The sequence below is a fragment of the Chaetodon trifascialis genome, chromosome 6 (assembly GCF_039877785.1).
Source record: "Chaetodon trifascialis isolate fChaTrf1 chromosome 6, fChaTrf1.hap1, whole genome shotgun sequence".
Lineage (NCBI taxonomy): Eukaryota > Metazoa > Chordata > Actinopteri > Chaetodontiformes > Chaetodontidae > Chaetodon > Chaetodon trifascialis.
The window spans coordinates 1,304,965-1,319,230 of NC_092061.1; the positions used below are offsets into that span (position 1 = coordinate 1,304,965).

General features: G+C 48.9%; 3 protein-coding genes across 4 annotated transcripts; 1 reads left to right on the forward strand and 2 right to left on the reverse strand.

The window, feature by feature from the left end:
* Positions 1-676: 676 nt before the first annotated feature.
* Positions 677-7,482, reverse strand: rnf10 (ring finger protein 10). Of its 2 annotated transcripts, none has more exons than XM_070964000.1 (17): positions 6,522-7,482; positions 5,845-6,026; positions 5,563-5,768; positions 5,394-5,484; positions 5,080-5,264; positions 4,871-5,007; positions 4,624-4,778; positions 4,320-4,448; positions 3,937-4,165; positions 3,473-3,606; positions 3,212-3,329; positions 3,028-3,129; positions 2,790-2,927; positions 2,577-2,668; positions 2,418-2,475; positions 1,792-1,956; positions 677-1,704 (listed from the first exon to the last, which is right to left on the reverse strand). In XM_070964000.1, exons 1-17 carry the CDS (start codon positions 6,682-6,684, stop codon positions 1,631-1,633), a joined length of 2,358 nt encoding a protein of 785 aa, XP_070820101.1. In that variant the 5' UTR covers positions 6,685-7,482; the 3' UTR covers positions 677-1,630. The 2 variants fall into 2 exon arrangements, with proteins under 2 accessions (XP_070820101.1, XP_070820102.1); XM_070964001.1 differs by having other exon boundaries at positions 5,563-5,764; positions 5,841-6,026.
* Positions 7,413-9,676, reverse strand: pop5 (POP5 homolog, ribonuclease P/MRP subunit). The gene is made up of 5 exons (XM_070964002.1): positions 9,495-9,676; positions 9,271-9,413; positions 8,312-8,461; positions 8,153-8,236; positions 7,413-7,901 (listed from the first exon to the last, which is right to left on the reverse strand). The coding sequence occupies exons 1-5, from the start codon at positions 9,512-9,514 to the stop codon at positions 7,780-7,782; spliced, it is 519 nt and encodes a 172-aa protein (XP_070820103.1). The 5' UTR covers positions 9,515-9,676; the 3' UTR covers positions 7,413-7,779.
* Positions 9,677-9,946: 270 nt separating this feature from the next.
* unc119b (unc-119 lipid binding chaperone B) lies at positions 9,947-14,215 on the forward strand. The gene is made up of 5 exons (XM_070964003.1): positions 9,947-10,256; positions 11,141-11,254; positions 11,471-11,579; positions 11,695-11,867; positions 11,956-14,215. Exons 1-5 carry the CDS (start codon positions 10,022-10,024, stop codon positions 12,066-12,068), a joined length of 744 nt encoding a protein of 247 aa, XP_070820104.1. The 5' UTR covers positions 9,947-10,021; the 3' UTR covers positions 12,069-14,215.
* Positions 14,216-14,266: the final 51 nt, after the last annotated feature.

Below are 14,266 nucleotides of genomic sequence, written 5' to 3' on the forward strand. Positions count from 1 at the left end.
AACTACATACTTACTTATAACTGCTGTTATTCTATGTTTATATACTTATATATTTTTAAAACCTTTTCTCTTAGTTTTATTCCCGTCCTTTTTCTTCGTTATTGTATATAGTTTTATGTTTCTGTGTATGTTTAACCTGCTGCTCCAACAAAAGAATTTCCCAACTTGGGATCGATAAAGTCTAAATCTTTAAGGCAAATCAGGCGGACTTCCGGTTTGTTGTCGAGCTTGATGTGGGTAACTTTACGGCTCCTCAGCTTTATGAGGCTGAAAAAAGGGACTCTGCCTCCCAGCGATGAGGAGTTAACTGATCATTTCCTTAAATACTGCCACTACAAGTTTCCGAAAGTTAAACAGAAGAAAACTTTGACTGAAATAAGGAACATATTGCTTTATGAGTAAGGAAACCCACATAATTCGTGTATTTTAGCAGCCTTTTGCACTTAATTTGTGTGGCCCTGCTCATGCCTCAGTTAATCTATGAACCTTGAGCTCTGTGCTGAGAAAAGTCTAATAAAAGCATCTCACTGAGGACATCAGGCTCGTCTGATCTGCCCTCATGTGGCCAAAAGTGAATACTGCATCAAAAAGATGGCAGCCCTGTCCATCTCATGTTTGACTCACCACACATCCTCCTTTATTAGTCACCAGCAGCATCAAACACTCGGTCCCTTGATTGTGCATAACTGTTTATTCGTTTCACAGACTAGTTATGTTCACTAGTCTCTATACTTGCTCGAAATTAAAGGTGAATTAAAGAACCCTCAAGCCAAACACATTTCAATCCTCTTTTCTCCAGGTTTCACAAGCACTCCGTAAAGCTCAGCACACAGCTTCAACACTGAAATCAAAGGGGGGGGGGGGGGGGGGGTAATGTTAAAGGTTAGTCAACACTCTATGACTTAACATGACGAGTGACAGGTGTGCGTTCATGGTTTCACCAATATACTGAAGTTCTGCTGCACCAACAGACTGAATCTCTTTATGCGATGCTGTGTTTTCACTTCCTCACGATGCTTTTACAACATTATGCATTCAAAACACTACAGCACTGATCTCAAAGCAGCAACCCCCAAAATCCATCCTCAGGAGGGCGATGAGGAGCGAGTCCAACCCATCAGCAGGAGGAAACCTGCGCGTCGCTCCTCTGCTCTAACATGACGATCCAGATGAAGTGTGTGTGAGCGTCCTGGACAGACTGAAAGGTGCAGCACATCTGCAGCTGGCTGACTGCTACTCTGACGTGAAGCACCGTCTGATCCAGATCACTCCAGGATCCACCTGTGATGCAGGTAAAGCCTGAAGCCATGAAACACACAATGAGAGCCAGCAGCTGCTTCTACTCCTTCCTTTACTGAGCGTCTGAACTTAATGTTACCCATAAGGCTTCAGTGTGACAGGAGGTCGCTGCCAAGCTCTGACTTCGTCATACAAGGAAAAACTAAAGTAAATCAAGCTGATGGATGTCGACCAAGCGGCGGATCAATCCCACAGATCAAAGACTGAAAGCTGCATGAACTACACCTACTGCACAGCTAATAGTTCCAACAAAGGTCTGCGTGGAAGTAAAAACACAAGCAGAGAAAAATCAACTCAAGAAAAGGTGTGATGGCGTGAACTTCAGTGTCGTCTACTTTGTGTGAACCATGGAGGTGCTGAACAGGAGCTTCTGCTTCTTCTTCTTCTTCTTCCCTCCTTTCTCATCTGAAACAGAAGGAGACGCCAAAGGTGGATGCAGGTTTTAAACGCACCAGGTGCCTTTGATTGGCTGTTCAGTGAGAGAAGCCTCACCTGGATCGACAGCAGCTCGAGGGGGAGAAGCTGAGCCGCTGTCCAGCTGCAGGAGAGCCTTCTCGATGGCCTGGCTGAAGGAGTTCTGGAAGCTGGGCACCGGGACCCGGTCCGACCCGTCGCTCTCTCCGTCGCTGTCTGCTGCTGGGGGGGCGAGCAGCTTATCTGCACGCCACAACACACAGTGAGTTCAGGAAGCCTTCAGGGCGCTCCGCCGCTGCACAGCCGTTCACGTGAAAACAGGTTTTACAGGAAACACGCAGTAACACACACGAATCAGCACGAACGACGTGTCCCAACAGATGCAAGCACAAAGCCAGCAGCGAGGAGTCAGAGGGCAGAGGACAGAGCGTTCAATCAGCGTCACTGTCAGCTGTTTCTGATGTGAATGGTTCCTCACTATACGGCTCCTGGTTTAAAATACATCAACCTGTTCACATTGTTTAGGGCTCAGTCAAAAACCAGAGGACTGACAGCGAGCGAACTTTCAGCAGACTTCAGTCACGTGTGCTTCAACGATGTTAACGCAGACTGAGTGTCCACAGATGAGTCTGTCCTAACCTCTCCATGTCCACAGGAGGACAATCAGTGGTAAACGTCACATTTCACCTGTCAGTGTTATCTACCTTTCTTTGGAGTGATCCTGGGCCCAGCATCCACTCTGGCTTTCCCATCTCTGAGCATCTACAGGGGACACAGCAGGGTCACGATTACACGCTGCCACACGAGCACGTCAGCGTTGGATTATGCCGCCATGTTGAAATGTGTGTGTTTGCCATACACACCTGTGCAAAGGACAGACAGTGGGAGTCGTCCTCCACACTTCCCACAGTGGGTGAAGAGCTTTGCCCATTCAGACTCGGGAACCTCATCCCGTCTAGAACAACAACAACAACAACAACAAGACACTCAACTCAAACATGAACCAGACATGAAAGCTGCAGCGCTGAACAATCAACTGCAGAAGAAGAAGACGAAGAAGAAGAAGAAGCTCTTACCAGAGGAAGGACTGCTGCTGAGAGGTGAGGGGGGGGCAAATGTGAAGTCAGGCTGAGCTGGGGGGCTGCTGTTGTAAGGCGGAGAGCCGAATGCTGGGAAATGCTGAAGGTTCTCCAGCCCGATATGCACCTCAGGATCTGGAGGACAGACGAGCAGAGACGGTTACAGAGCTGAGGGGGACGTCTCCGTCTCCACGTCCGTGTCTCATGCAGGTGCGGTCTGATTGGCCGTACTTACATTTACCCTGTTTCTTGTTCTCCTCAATCTCAATTCGCTTCTCTCTGCGCTTCTCATCCCTCATTTTCTTCTGCCTCAGGCGCTTCCTCTTCTCCAAGTCATCTGGCAGTTTGGAGGAAAGTGTTTAAGGTCAGCATTTGAAATCCATCTGTCAGTCCACCTGACAACAGGTCAACGCTCTCACCTGCAAATGTGTCCAGAGTTTCCTTGGACAGGATTGGCGGCTGCAGGGCCAACTCGCAGATGCTGAACTCGCAGGTGAGCGGCAGGTGAGCCAGATAACGATGGCGACGACGGATCTCCTGCAGGAGAGAGACGCAGCAAAGCTCTGTTACGTTAGCTACGTCACGTCCACACAGAGCAGCAGGCTGCCGGTTACACCCGACGAGCTCACTGCTGAATCAGCGACGTGAACGGTGTGTGTGGCTGTGATTTTGCTGCTGACCTCAGTGACTGTGTGTCCCACTGTCTCCACCACCGCGGCAGTGATGGAGTCAGGACTGGCCTCCAGGCTGCCGTATTCACGCAGCAGACAGCGCACATTCACGGGATGCAGGAACATCTGCTGGCAGTCGTCAGCTGGATGGAGAAACAGGAGGAAAGGTGACGAGAAAACATTTGAACCTGCGGCTCAAACAGCCAACGCAAACCGGCTTCCTGCACTTTCAATGTTCAGACGACACACCTTCACGGTTTCTGCGTCTTAACGTTCAAAGTGTGATACCATCATGTCGTGCTTTAGCTCGACTGGGCTGATCGGACGGTGTTTATGTAATCAGCAAGTTTGCAGCTCAGTTTCCTCAAACTAACATTTCCCTCACAGCAGCCAAGCTTCAAAATTAACTTCAGCTGATTTCCATGCACAGGAAATCCTGCCGGCCTGCAGCAGGAGCGCAGGGAGTCGCCCACCTTGGTAGAAATAGTAGTACGGTCCGTGCACCACGCTGGCTGAGGGGCGGCAGGACTCGGCCTGGCTGGCCGGGCTCTCCTCGTCGGGCTGGAGCTCTGGGGCTGCCTCTGGAGGCTCCTCCAGCACACACTCCAAAATGCCTTCAGGGATGCCTGGCAGCTCTGCAGCGGCGTCCTCTGGGACCTCCGCCACCTCGTCATCAAATGCAGAGGAGTACTGCAGCACAGGCTTCAAATGGAGGACACAGACTCCTCTTACCGATCACGAGTACAGAACACCAAAAAATACAAGGAGAAGCTACAACGCTGCAGGACATGCAAGTAAAATAACATGATCTCTTCACCAGTGGACACAACAAGGACAGGTGCGTCGTTCCTCTCACCTTGGTGCTGCTGATGTGAGTCACCACTTCCTCTACAGGAGAAGAAGCTTCTTCCAGAGTCAGAGAGGAGAAGACCAGGCTGTCGTCTGCATTTGCCTTCTGCTGCTTCAGCAGCGTTTCCTCTCGCTCCTAAACCATAAAGAGCAGAAACCTGCTTGTCAGCTGTTGGGGGTGTTTTTCAGGACTTCTCTTCACGCCTGCTCGCTCAGACGTCCTGAATGAACTCATTTTTCAGTGACTGCTCACTCTGTATTGTTTACTGCTTCAGTGAGCTCAGACTGACGGACCAGCGAGCTCCAGTTACCTGCAGGAGACAAAGGGCGCTCTGGATGAAGCAGCCGTGGGCGTCCTCTTCCTGGCTGAGCTGAGCCTGCAGGACGGCCTTGTCCTCTGCCACCAGGCCCAGCGCCTGAGCCGGGGAGATCAGCAGCAGCTTGGAGTACGGGCTAAGACACGCATCTGGAAACACACGCCGTCACAAGTTGAACAAGTTGTAACGGGAATACTAAAGTCATCCTTCAGTGTCATTCATCACCCCGCTCGTCTCTCACCTCCAAAGCGAACAGGCTCCTCCACCTTCACCCACTCAGAGCTCGGCATGGCCACCAGAGCCCCCTTTTCCCTCCGCATCAGGCGCATGGTGATGACATCACCAGCCACATACTGCCTGGTCTCCATAGCAACCACACTGCAAAGAGAAAGCAGCTGTTAGACGTACCTGTCAGAGAAACACCTGTCTTTTCTTCCACTCCTCACGCACCTCTTCAGGTCGGCGGTGTGAACGGCCTCATAGCAGATGGGGCACTTGGACCAGCTCTTGTCACTCAGAGACAGGTAGTGCAGCATGCACGGCCAGCAGAAGATGTGCCCACAGCGGGTGATGCGGGCGGCCACAGGAGGGTACAGGCAGATGGGGCAAGACGGCACCTCGTGACTGTAGATGCGCTGGAGGCGAACACAAACGGAGCGTCAGTACGGCGAGCGCATCGGTGCGAGCGCATCGGTGCGAGCGCATCGGTGCGAGCGCATCGGTGCGAGCGCCGCTAACACCGCTCTGCAGGGACGAGCACTCACCACTTGCTGCACACAGTCCCAGTTGACCAGCGTGTCCGGATCAGTGAAGTGAGCCTTGTAGTCCTGGTCATCACTCACCACGAACTGGCAACTGAAACACACAAAGGCAGGTGAGTCCCACAGCTGCAGGCTCGGTGCTGCTTCATGTCTGGCTGTGGGTGCTGCTCACTTGGCCTGCAGGAAGAGCTCCTTGTTGAAGGGCTTGTGCTTGTGGCCCCACTTGTTTCGGCGGCCCCAGCAGGCGTGGCCACCATCTCCGACACCACCGTTGCCTCCACGGGGTTCAAAGGTGAAGTTCAGCAGGTGGTTCAGGCTTATTTTCTTCGGTCCAGCAAACTGAGCCGGGCTAAACTCGGCCCGGCGCGTCTCTGCTACCTGGAGGCAAAGGCGGACTTAAAACTGACGCTTAGAGTGTTTTCACACTGAACAAAACGCTTATACCAACACCAACCTCCTCACGTCGTCCTCCACCTGTAACTCCATACTGTCGTCCACCTCTCTGAGAGGGTCTCTTGTCAAAATTCTTGCTTTTCTGTGAATTGGTGCGGCGAGGGCCTGGGAAACTGTCGGTTTTAGGAAAGGAGGGCTCACGCTTGCGGTTGTAGCGCTTGGAGCCTCCATTATTTTTACTTTCTGAAATTAAAAAATATGAATTAGCATAAACACAGAAACGTCATCAGCCACTATAACAGCTAACAGCTGCTGGATGTGCTAACTTTAATGTGAGGTATTCAGTGTTTTTGGGAGGTCGACAGGCGCACACACAAACACCTTCAAGAAACACAGACTCATAGACAAACATAGTTTGTTTACATATGACGTATGAGAAAACACTGCAAACACTACCCAATGATGAACACCACCACTGACATGTCAATCACACAACTGCTTGGAAATCGACTGTTTAAGCAGAGTTGGATGGTTAAAACGTGCCAGTGTGTCTCGTGCATCAGACAGGCCGCGCGGAGCCTGTTAGCCGCAGTGTGGCTGAAGCTCACAGGGTCAAATGTTGTGACAGCGACAGATAAACAACCTCTGCGCTACCGCGAGGCCCCAGCAGGCCACAGGCGGCCACGCGCCGTTTGACAAACTCCGGTGATATTTGCGGTGTTTAGCGGGGCTTTTCACCTGTTTTGGGTTTAGATTCGCCCGGTGCCGGGCCTGTGGAGCTGGAACGGGGCGGAACCTTGCTGCTGGTGCTGCTGTTGGTGTTCTTCTCCATGCTGGTCTCCGGGCAGTGAGTGGTGTTGAGGCCGAGCTTCGGGCAGAGAGCCGCCGAGCTCTCTAGCATCAAACAGAAAAACGGAGGAGGAAAGCGGACTGCAGTGAGTGCGGGTCAGGCGACGAAGGCCCTGATTCATTTCTGTCAAACGCGGAGACCCCATCACGGCGACATCTTGACAATAGACAAACCCGAGAAAAAATAAGAGACACGATATCGGCGTCTCAAGTTATGGAGGCTGTTGGAAGAGAGGACGAAAGCTCGCCAAGCGGGGCCAAGACCCCCGAACTGAAGGTTTTTACTCGCTCAGGAAAACAATGTGCCCTCTAAAAGGCGGTAAATGTTTCCCTTAAGCTGGAAAACGTGTTAATTTGAAGATTTTGACCAAAAAATATATCCGTTCCGACGAGCTTGCAGTAATGGCGACGGGTCGCCAGGCAAGAACCTCAGAGACCCGGATGTTTCTTGTACTGCCTGCAAATATGTTTAGTATGTAGGCCCAGCGAGGCATTATGGGAAATGTAGTTCTAAAAGCTTCGCGAGCTCTGTACAAAACAAGTCAAGTTTTACGGTAATACAATAGAAAGGGTTTGGTAAAAATATAGTCCTGTTAATTCTTCTTAATGTAATTTATTTTATTATCCTTTTATGGACATGGCAATATTGTGAAAGATTATGTTATATCATGATGTAGATATCTGTCCATATTTAGTGTTTGGTGGCGTACGCCATCCAAACATGTTCAAACCATGTGTGTAGATTAGAAGAAGAGGACAACACGACAAATATGTTACCTTCAAAAACAGTGCTTTAATTTGTAAACAAACCTCCAATTAGCACAAAAACATACTATAAATACAAAATACATTCATTAAAACATAAAAACATAAATGTTGGCCCACTGTCTTATTTTGTAGTAGAGATTCAGCGTCAGCATCAGCTGCTGAGGATCCAACATGTGACCTTGCTGATATTCATTCTGCTGTAACGCTGAACACAGTGATCCCGTCAGTCAGTTGTCTTCAGTAGAAAATCCACCGTGCAGCTGCAGTAAAGCACATTTCCACAGACTTGGGTCTATTTCTTCAAATGCTTCACATCTCAAAATAAAATAATCAGAACCACCCAAACATCTAAGGAAAACTACATCACTTCCACCTTTTCCTAAATGCTGTCAGGTCCCTCTTCTTCATCTTCCTCACTCTGAAATTCATCTTCAAATGCTTCCTCGTTTCCTCCGATGAGGGAACAGTCCAGGATTGCTTTGCGAACCTGCTGTTCTTCTTCTGCAAACAGAAAAGGAGGAACCAGTCAGATGTCATTTTTTCAACATTCAGAAGTGTCTTCACAGCTTCAAAAGATCAAGTAAGATTCATGTTCAACACTGGTAAATATTTAAAGTTAATACTGAGGTTTTATTACTGAAGTTTTAAAAATACACACAAGCAAGTAGAGAAAAAAATGGAGCAGTAATGACTGAAATTTCTGTGAAGTTCAGTATGAAAAACGTGAGAAAGCATTAAATTGAAGGCTTTACCTTTGTTTTTACATTTCGGGAGCATTCGATGCAGCTGCTGTTTGTTGTACTGGATCAGAAACTTCTGACACGTTCTAATTGTTCCTGAAAAAAACAAACTTTAATCAGCCTTCAGCTGAAATCAAAGGTTATTAACAAGCACCTTGATGTCTTTCTTACCTCCCACATGCAAACAGTTGAGAAAACACGGGATCTTCTGCCCACGAGTTTCGACACTGGTGATGAAAGGCAGCGCAGACCAGAGCAGTTTGTAACACCTTTTGGGGAAACGCAGGAACACTATTCCAGTATGAGCGTTCAGATATTTCACTAAGAACAGAGAAAGAACAGGGTTCAATCAGTGCTACAAAAATACTGTGTGATTAATCACAATCATCAGAATGTCTTCCCTTTAAGAAGACGGCAATCACAACAAACCAAAATATTGATTTTATTGATCCTTGACATTTTCAGTTAGTATGCATTTGTCACAGACCAGTTCTACGTGTATTTTTATGTGTCAGATAAATAAAAACCAGTTGAAGTGCTGGAGGAATCCATGTTATTCTCATGTTAAGGCCTCGAGACAGACAGAAGTGTGTTTTCAGTAAATGTACACGTACAGAGTAAGATTACCTCAGCATGAAGCTCCTGATGTTTTTACTGAAGTACACTGAAGTGACACTGAACTTCACCCTGACACTGCGCATACTGTACAGGTACACATGCATAGAAATAACTGCATATTATTTTATTCTGATTTCAATCTGTGTATGTATGCTCTGTGTATGTGTAGCATGAAGAAACTACGACTGACATTTCATTGTGCAAACCCGTGTTAGAAACACAGACATTTTGAGGCGTTAATGCAGCAGGAAATGTAAAAGTAAGTGTGTTATATGTGTTATGTTTGCTATCCACTTTTGCTGCTGTAATACCTGAAATTTCCCCACAGTGGGACTAATAAAGGTATATCTTATCTTATCTTTAGTCAGTACTTAGTTTGACTGTTAATGCACATTTTCTCATCACATATTTGTAACTATTTGGATGTTTTGCATGCAGTCCCACTTGTAATAGTGTGCTGGTGCTTCTTCTACTTAACCTAAGTGAAGCATCCACAGTAAGCAGTTGTTTACCGGAGAACCCGACGCTGCAGAGAGCCGCTCCGTAGTCCCCGTGTGTGCGGGCCACCGCCGCCTTCACTGTCGCCACGATGGCGCGGTCATCCAGCAGCAGCAGGCGGCTCCGGTCCGGCACGTTGACTTCACACAGTAAATACCTGCCGACAGAACAGAGGCGTCAGAGACCAACTGTGGACACACGAAATGTGAGTAAATGATCCATGAAGACCACGTTTCACCTCGACTTCACCCGCACCATCGCGGCTCCTCTCTTCTTCCGCGGAAACTTCCGTCAACAAAACGATCTGCTCTGCGGAGAGCCGCAGCAGCGCCACCCGCTGGACGGTTATGGCGCTGCTGGGTGTACTTGACACGAAACACCGGGCAGCACGAATGTGTGGTTGTTTGTTCATCGACGCATCTAGACCGGAAACAAAAATGTTTAATCTTAATAAAAACTGAAGGGGTGGAAGACGAGAGCTTGTCGACTGGACAAAATGTTTGATTTCACTCTGAGCTTTCTGGTAACACGTTAGATGTAACACAGTCCACCCAGCTGAGGAGGGAACGGGACGCCCTGGGCAACTAACCATTCATACCGATTCGGTAACTATGACAATCGCCATCGTTCTCAGCCAATCACAACCCGACTTTTCCGTCTCCTATACACGTTTTACGCCATCTTGAAATTACACCCGCAGTTTGCTAAGTCGCTCCTAAATCAAGAAGCACAACAACTCTTTTCATTACCGCCACAGTTCCCGGTATGAACGGTTCACGGAACAAACCGGCGCCGGCAGTAAACAAAGGCCAGACGGACTCGGACACCGGCTCGGAGACGAACCACAGGGACCGAAAGACCGGAGGAGGAATGCTGAAGAAGCTGATGTCAAGGCGCAGTCAGACGGATAAGTGGCCTGTGGTCACAGAGGATGAACTCCGGGCTCTGGGAAAAGATATTTCCCCGGACCATGTCCTGGGGCTCCGGGCCGTCACGGAGGGTAAGTCCTGTCAAAGTCGGCTCGGTCTTGGTTGAAGTCGGTAAATCTCACCGCTCAACGGCCGCCATTGACCCAAAGCTAAATGTGGCTAAGAGGCGAATTTTCAGGGCGGTTTAGCAAAAAGTTATCATGGAAATACTGAGTAACGGTGTTCAGATGGGCCGACATGGAGCTAACAGCCCACTTTCCTCTGGTTTGATATGGACCCCATAATTCTTTGTTTCCCAAAGACGGAGGATGTACCAGGGGCGTAGCGGGGAGTCTGAACCACCCAGAGGGGGAACTCTGTTCAGGCCCCCAGGCAGGGGAAAACATACAGCGTGAAATATGTCAAATAAGTTATAAACACAGTAAAGCAAAGTCATGTCCAGGTATGCTTCTTTCAGACTGGTTCATGTAGCTCATGCAGCACACTCACCTGAACAGGTACCTGCTGTCCTTTGATCCGTTCTGAGCATAATAGTTCTAATTTAGCAGCTGTAATTCACTCTGTATATTTTGGCCCCTCTCTCTCTGGTCCCTGGTCTGTCGTCACCCCCCCCTGCCATCGTACGCCCAGTCCACCACAGTTCCAGCTAACGCGTAATGCCTCCCATTGTTTTTGTGCTGTTCCCGGACCAGACAACAATGGCTTCACTTCCCTTCTCACGTCGCTTCAAGCTGCAGAGTTTCTCACCACGTCTGCAGGTGCAGGAGCCACAAAGCAGAGTCTGAAGCCTCAGACACTGATGGAGGCTGAGAGAAAGTTCAGTGACCTGCCGGAGGAATCGCATTAGTGCTGAAAGATCTAAAGAATATCAGAGAGACTTCCTGTGAACAGCGGTCTGTTTGCTGCTCTGTCTGTTTGTCTTAACGTCAGCTCTCGCTCTCATTTCACGTTTCAGACTACCTTTGCAAACCTGAGGACAACGTCTACAACATCGACTTCACACGTTTCAAAATCAGAGATCTGGAGACGGGAACGGTGCTGTTCGAGATCGCCAAACCTCCACACAGCGGTGAGACACGGAGGCACCGCCGTCACGCCAACAAGCTTCATAGATTTTCTGTTAGCGTTAGCATCAGTGCAAAGCTAACCTGAATATATCAGTGCAGCCAGTTTCATCACAGCTGGTTTAACCACACAGTGAAAGAATGATTTAATTACCGTTAACTCTGAGGTGATTTGCTGTGAATATCTCGTGTCAGTCGGCCCAACGTGTCTCCTGTGTTAGGTCCTGTGGAGGGGGAAGAGGACAGCGGGGACGGAGACGCCACTGCAGGCCGTTTCGTGCGATATCAGTTTACACCAGCTTTTCTAAAACTGTGCACTGTTGGAGCAACGTGAGTAAACAAACAACTGAAAATACACGAGAAGGACGTCATCAGCCTTCTCTGTTCTGTCTGCTGGACGCCGTTGTTTCAAACTGAGTGGTTGTCTCTCTGTCTCTGCACTCAGCGTGGAGTTCACGGTGGGCGACCGGCCCATTAACAGCTTCCGTATGATCGAGCGGCATTACTTCCAGGGACGCCTCCTCAAGAACTTTGACTTCGACTTCGGTTTCTGCATCCCCAACAGCCGCAACACGTGCGAACACATTTATGAGTTTCCTCAGCTTCCAGACGAGCTCAGTGAGTTCCAGTCCGTCGATGTTCTGTCGTGTTCCCACACAGCGATCCACATCCTGACCTTTGTTTCTTCATCTTTCTCTCCCTCCAGTTCGCCAGATGGTGGCGCACCCTTACGAGACCAGATCAGACAGTTTCTACTTTGTGGACAACAAGCTCATCATGCACAACAAGGCAGACTACGCCTACAATGGCGGTCTGTGACGCCTGAAGGGAAGACTGTGTGCAATACTTCCCAGAGGATCGATTTCCTGGATGACAGCCATCCAAAGCGTCTCTTTGGGGGCAGAAGTATTCTCTCCTTCGACTGTTACGACCTTCCTCAGAATCAGCGGACCACCTCTGCCCTCACCTGAACCCACGGATCCATAACTCAGGCTCTGGGACTCTGAACGATGCTCTGTTAATAATCCTGTTAAATCTGACTGAAACCTTGTCGCTCTGACCTGCAGCTTGTCGAACAGCCGTCACGTTGCTGCTCCGAGCATCCAGGCCAGCGCTCCACTTTTGCCTTAAGTTTCTTGCCGTCTCTGCTGGAAAGGGACACGTTGAGTCTCAGGCGTCTCATGGCAGAGCCCGTAGACTGTTAGCTAGGACTTCATGTACTTAAGTATATAGATGTTACGTATGAAACTACCTTCTGCAGTTGACAATTGTGTTTCCCACGAGGAGAAGCGAGCATTAGCTAGACTCTTACAGTATTGTTAGTCGTAGAGGGCCGTGTAGCACCAGCTGACAGATCAGCTGTTTGTCAGATGTTTAAGCTTCATGTCGACACTCCTCTAGTCTTTGACTCGAGAGCAGTGTGAACTCTGTTCATGACGTCTGCCGTCGTGTTCCTCCTGATGATATCTGCTTTATTTTAACAACAGAGTTTGACAGCATCGCGGCTGTCGACTGGGAATCGACTGTTCTGTCAAACTGTTGTCTCTGCTCCCCGAAGACGGTTTGTCTGATCACGTTTAGTCCTTCCCGGTTCGTTTGGCTCGACAGCGCCGTCAGTCCCACCTTTAGGAGCCCAGTGTGGCCGGCAGTGTGGCGCACTCATCAAACTGGTGTTTCTTCTTGTAGCTCACATGACGGCACTGCGTGACGTCGCTGATGTGTCTTTAATGAGGCAGTGGGGTCCTTACAGACGGTGACCCTGTTCTGCTCACTGAAGCCCGGCTTTAACGGCTGTCACGGTGCTTTTACTCCAAACTGTCACGGTTTCATCTCACGTGCACCGTCAGAATGAAGTCTGCCTGCAGTAACTCAGACCTTAGTCCAGTCTGCGGTGCTCATCTTTGCTGCCGACAGCTGTTCTCACAGACGTGTTGATTTGGTCACATGGTCGCTTTAGAGGCTGCGGTGCTTTGACATGCAGAGTTTGAAAATGGTTGTAACGTCATTTCCAGTCTGAGGATCCGCTCTGATCAGCTCCATTTCTTCGTACAGAAATGAGGAAAGTGGGCGGCGTAAACCCGATAAACGTCAGCGGTGCTTTAAATGTGATTTGCACTTAAAAGAAGCGAAACCATCAGGACAGTCTGGAAGCTGCACTGAGACCTGGGCTTCCTTTTGCTGGACGTTGTAACATGTGCCTTAAATCCAGAGAAGCTTGTTCTTGGTCACCTGTCAGACAGACGCTGCAGCTCACCTGCTCACCTCGGGCTCGCCCTTTCATTCCATGTCATCCTGCTGTGCTGCTGTGTGTGCAGTCGACTCATTTACTCTTATGAAATTTGTCATTTCACAGTCTGAGGGATCAGAGACAGCTGATCAGGTGAACAGGTGAGCTATCAGGGACACACCTGGACAGCCCCGCCTTTGCCCCTCGACCCGCACAGCCTCAGATGGGATGACTGTTCTGTCGCTCAGCATCAGTCAGCGTATTTTATCTCACCTGTACAGACTCCTCCTCTCTGATTGGCTGATTTTACAAACCTTCATGCCGCGTCAGATTTATGGTAAATAAAAGTGTTTGACTGCCAGACATTCACACTGAACATCAAGTGCTCATGATAGTGGATCATCAGGGTGTGTGGGGGCTTTTCTACCTTCACACCTCACGTTAACTGAACACAGCAGGCGATGAACGTCTGAATATTTTGATTTGACATGCATTTGACATTATGTTTGTTTGCTTGTTAACCTGAATCTGGTCTCCACTGCTCTGTTGTGTTGGAAGTGTAAAATAGGAAATCTAAATCGATGACATCGTTTTGACTTTTTATGAAACTGCATTGTTTTTGCACAGTTTTTCAGGATCTCTTGAGGATTTTACTGCCTACACTTCTGTTACTTTGACTGGCTGCTTTGTGTCTCAAAGCTGTGTGAAGACAGTGACAAATAAAAGCACACATCTGAGTAAAAAGCCCGTTTCTGTCTGTCCTTGCCGTCCCGTTGACGAACAGACTCCA

Bases quoted from the DNA above. Each gene is read 5' to 3' on its own strand.
- pop5 (XM_070964002.1), bottom strand. From the start codon at position 9,514: ATGGTGCGGGTGAAGTCGAG. The intron at 9,414-9,494 runs GTGAAACGTGGT...TTCTGTCGGCAG, and splicing joins ATGGTGCGGGTGAAGTCGAG to GTATTTACTGTGTGAAGTCA. The intron at 8,237-8,311 runs GTAAGAAAGACA...TGTTTTTTTCAG, and splicing joins CAACTGTTTGCATGTGGGAG to GAACAATTAGAACGTGTCAG.
- rnf10 (XM_070964000.1), bottom strand. From the start codon at position 6,684: ATGCTAGAGAGCTCGGCGGCTCTCTGCCCGAAGCTCGGCCTCAACACC. The intron at 4,449-4,623 runs GTAACTGGAGCT...TTTATGGTTTAG, and splicing joins GCGCCCTTTGTCTCCTGCAG to GAGCGAGAGGAAACGCTGCT. The intron at 1,705-1,791 runs GTGAGGCTTCTC...CTTCTGTTTCAG, and splicing joins TCGAGCTGCTGTCGATCCAG to ATGAGAAAGGAGGGAAGAAG.
- unc119b (XM_070964003.1), top strand. From the start codon at position 10,022: ATGAACGGTTCACGGAACAAACCGGCGCCGGCAGTAAACAAAGGCCAG. The intron at 10,257-11,140 runs GTAAGTCCTGTC...TTCACGTTTCAG, and splicing joins GCTCCGGGCCGTCACGGAGG to ACTACCTTTGCAAACCTGAG. The intron at 11,868-11,955 runs GTGAGTTCCAGT...CTCTCCCTCCAG, and splicing joins TCAGCTTCCAGACGAGCTCA to TTCGCCAGATGGTGGCGCAC.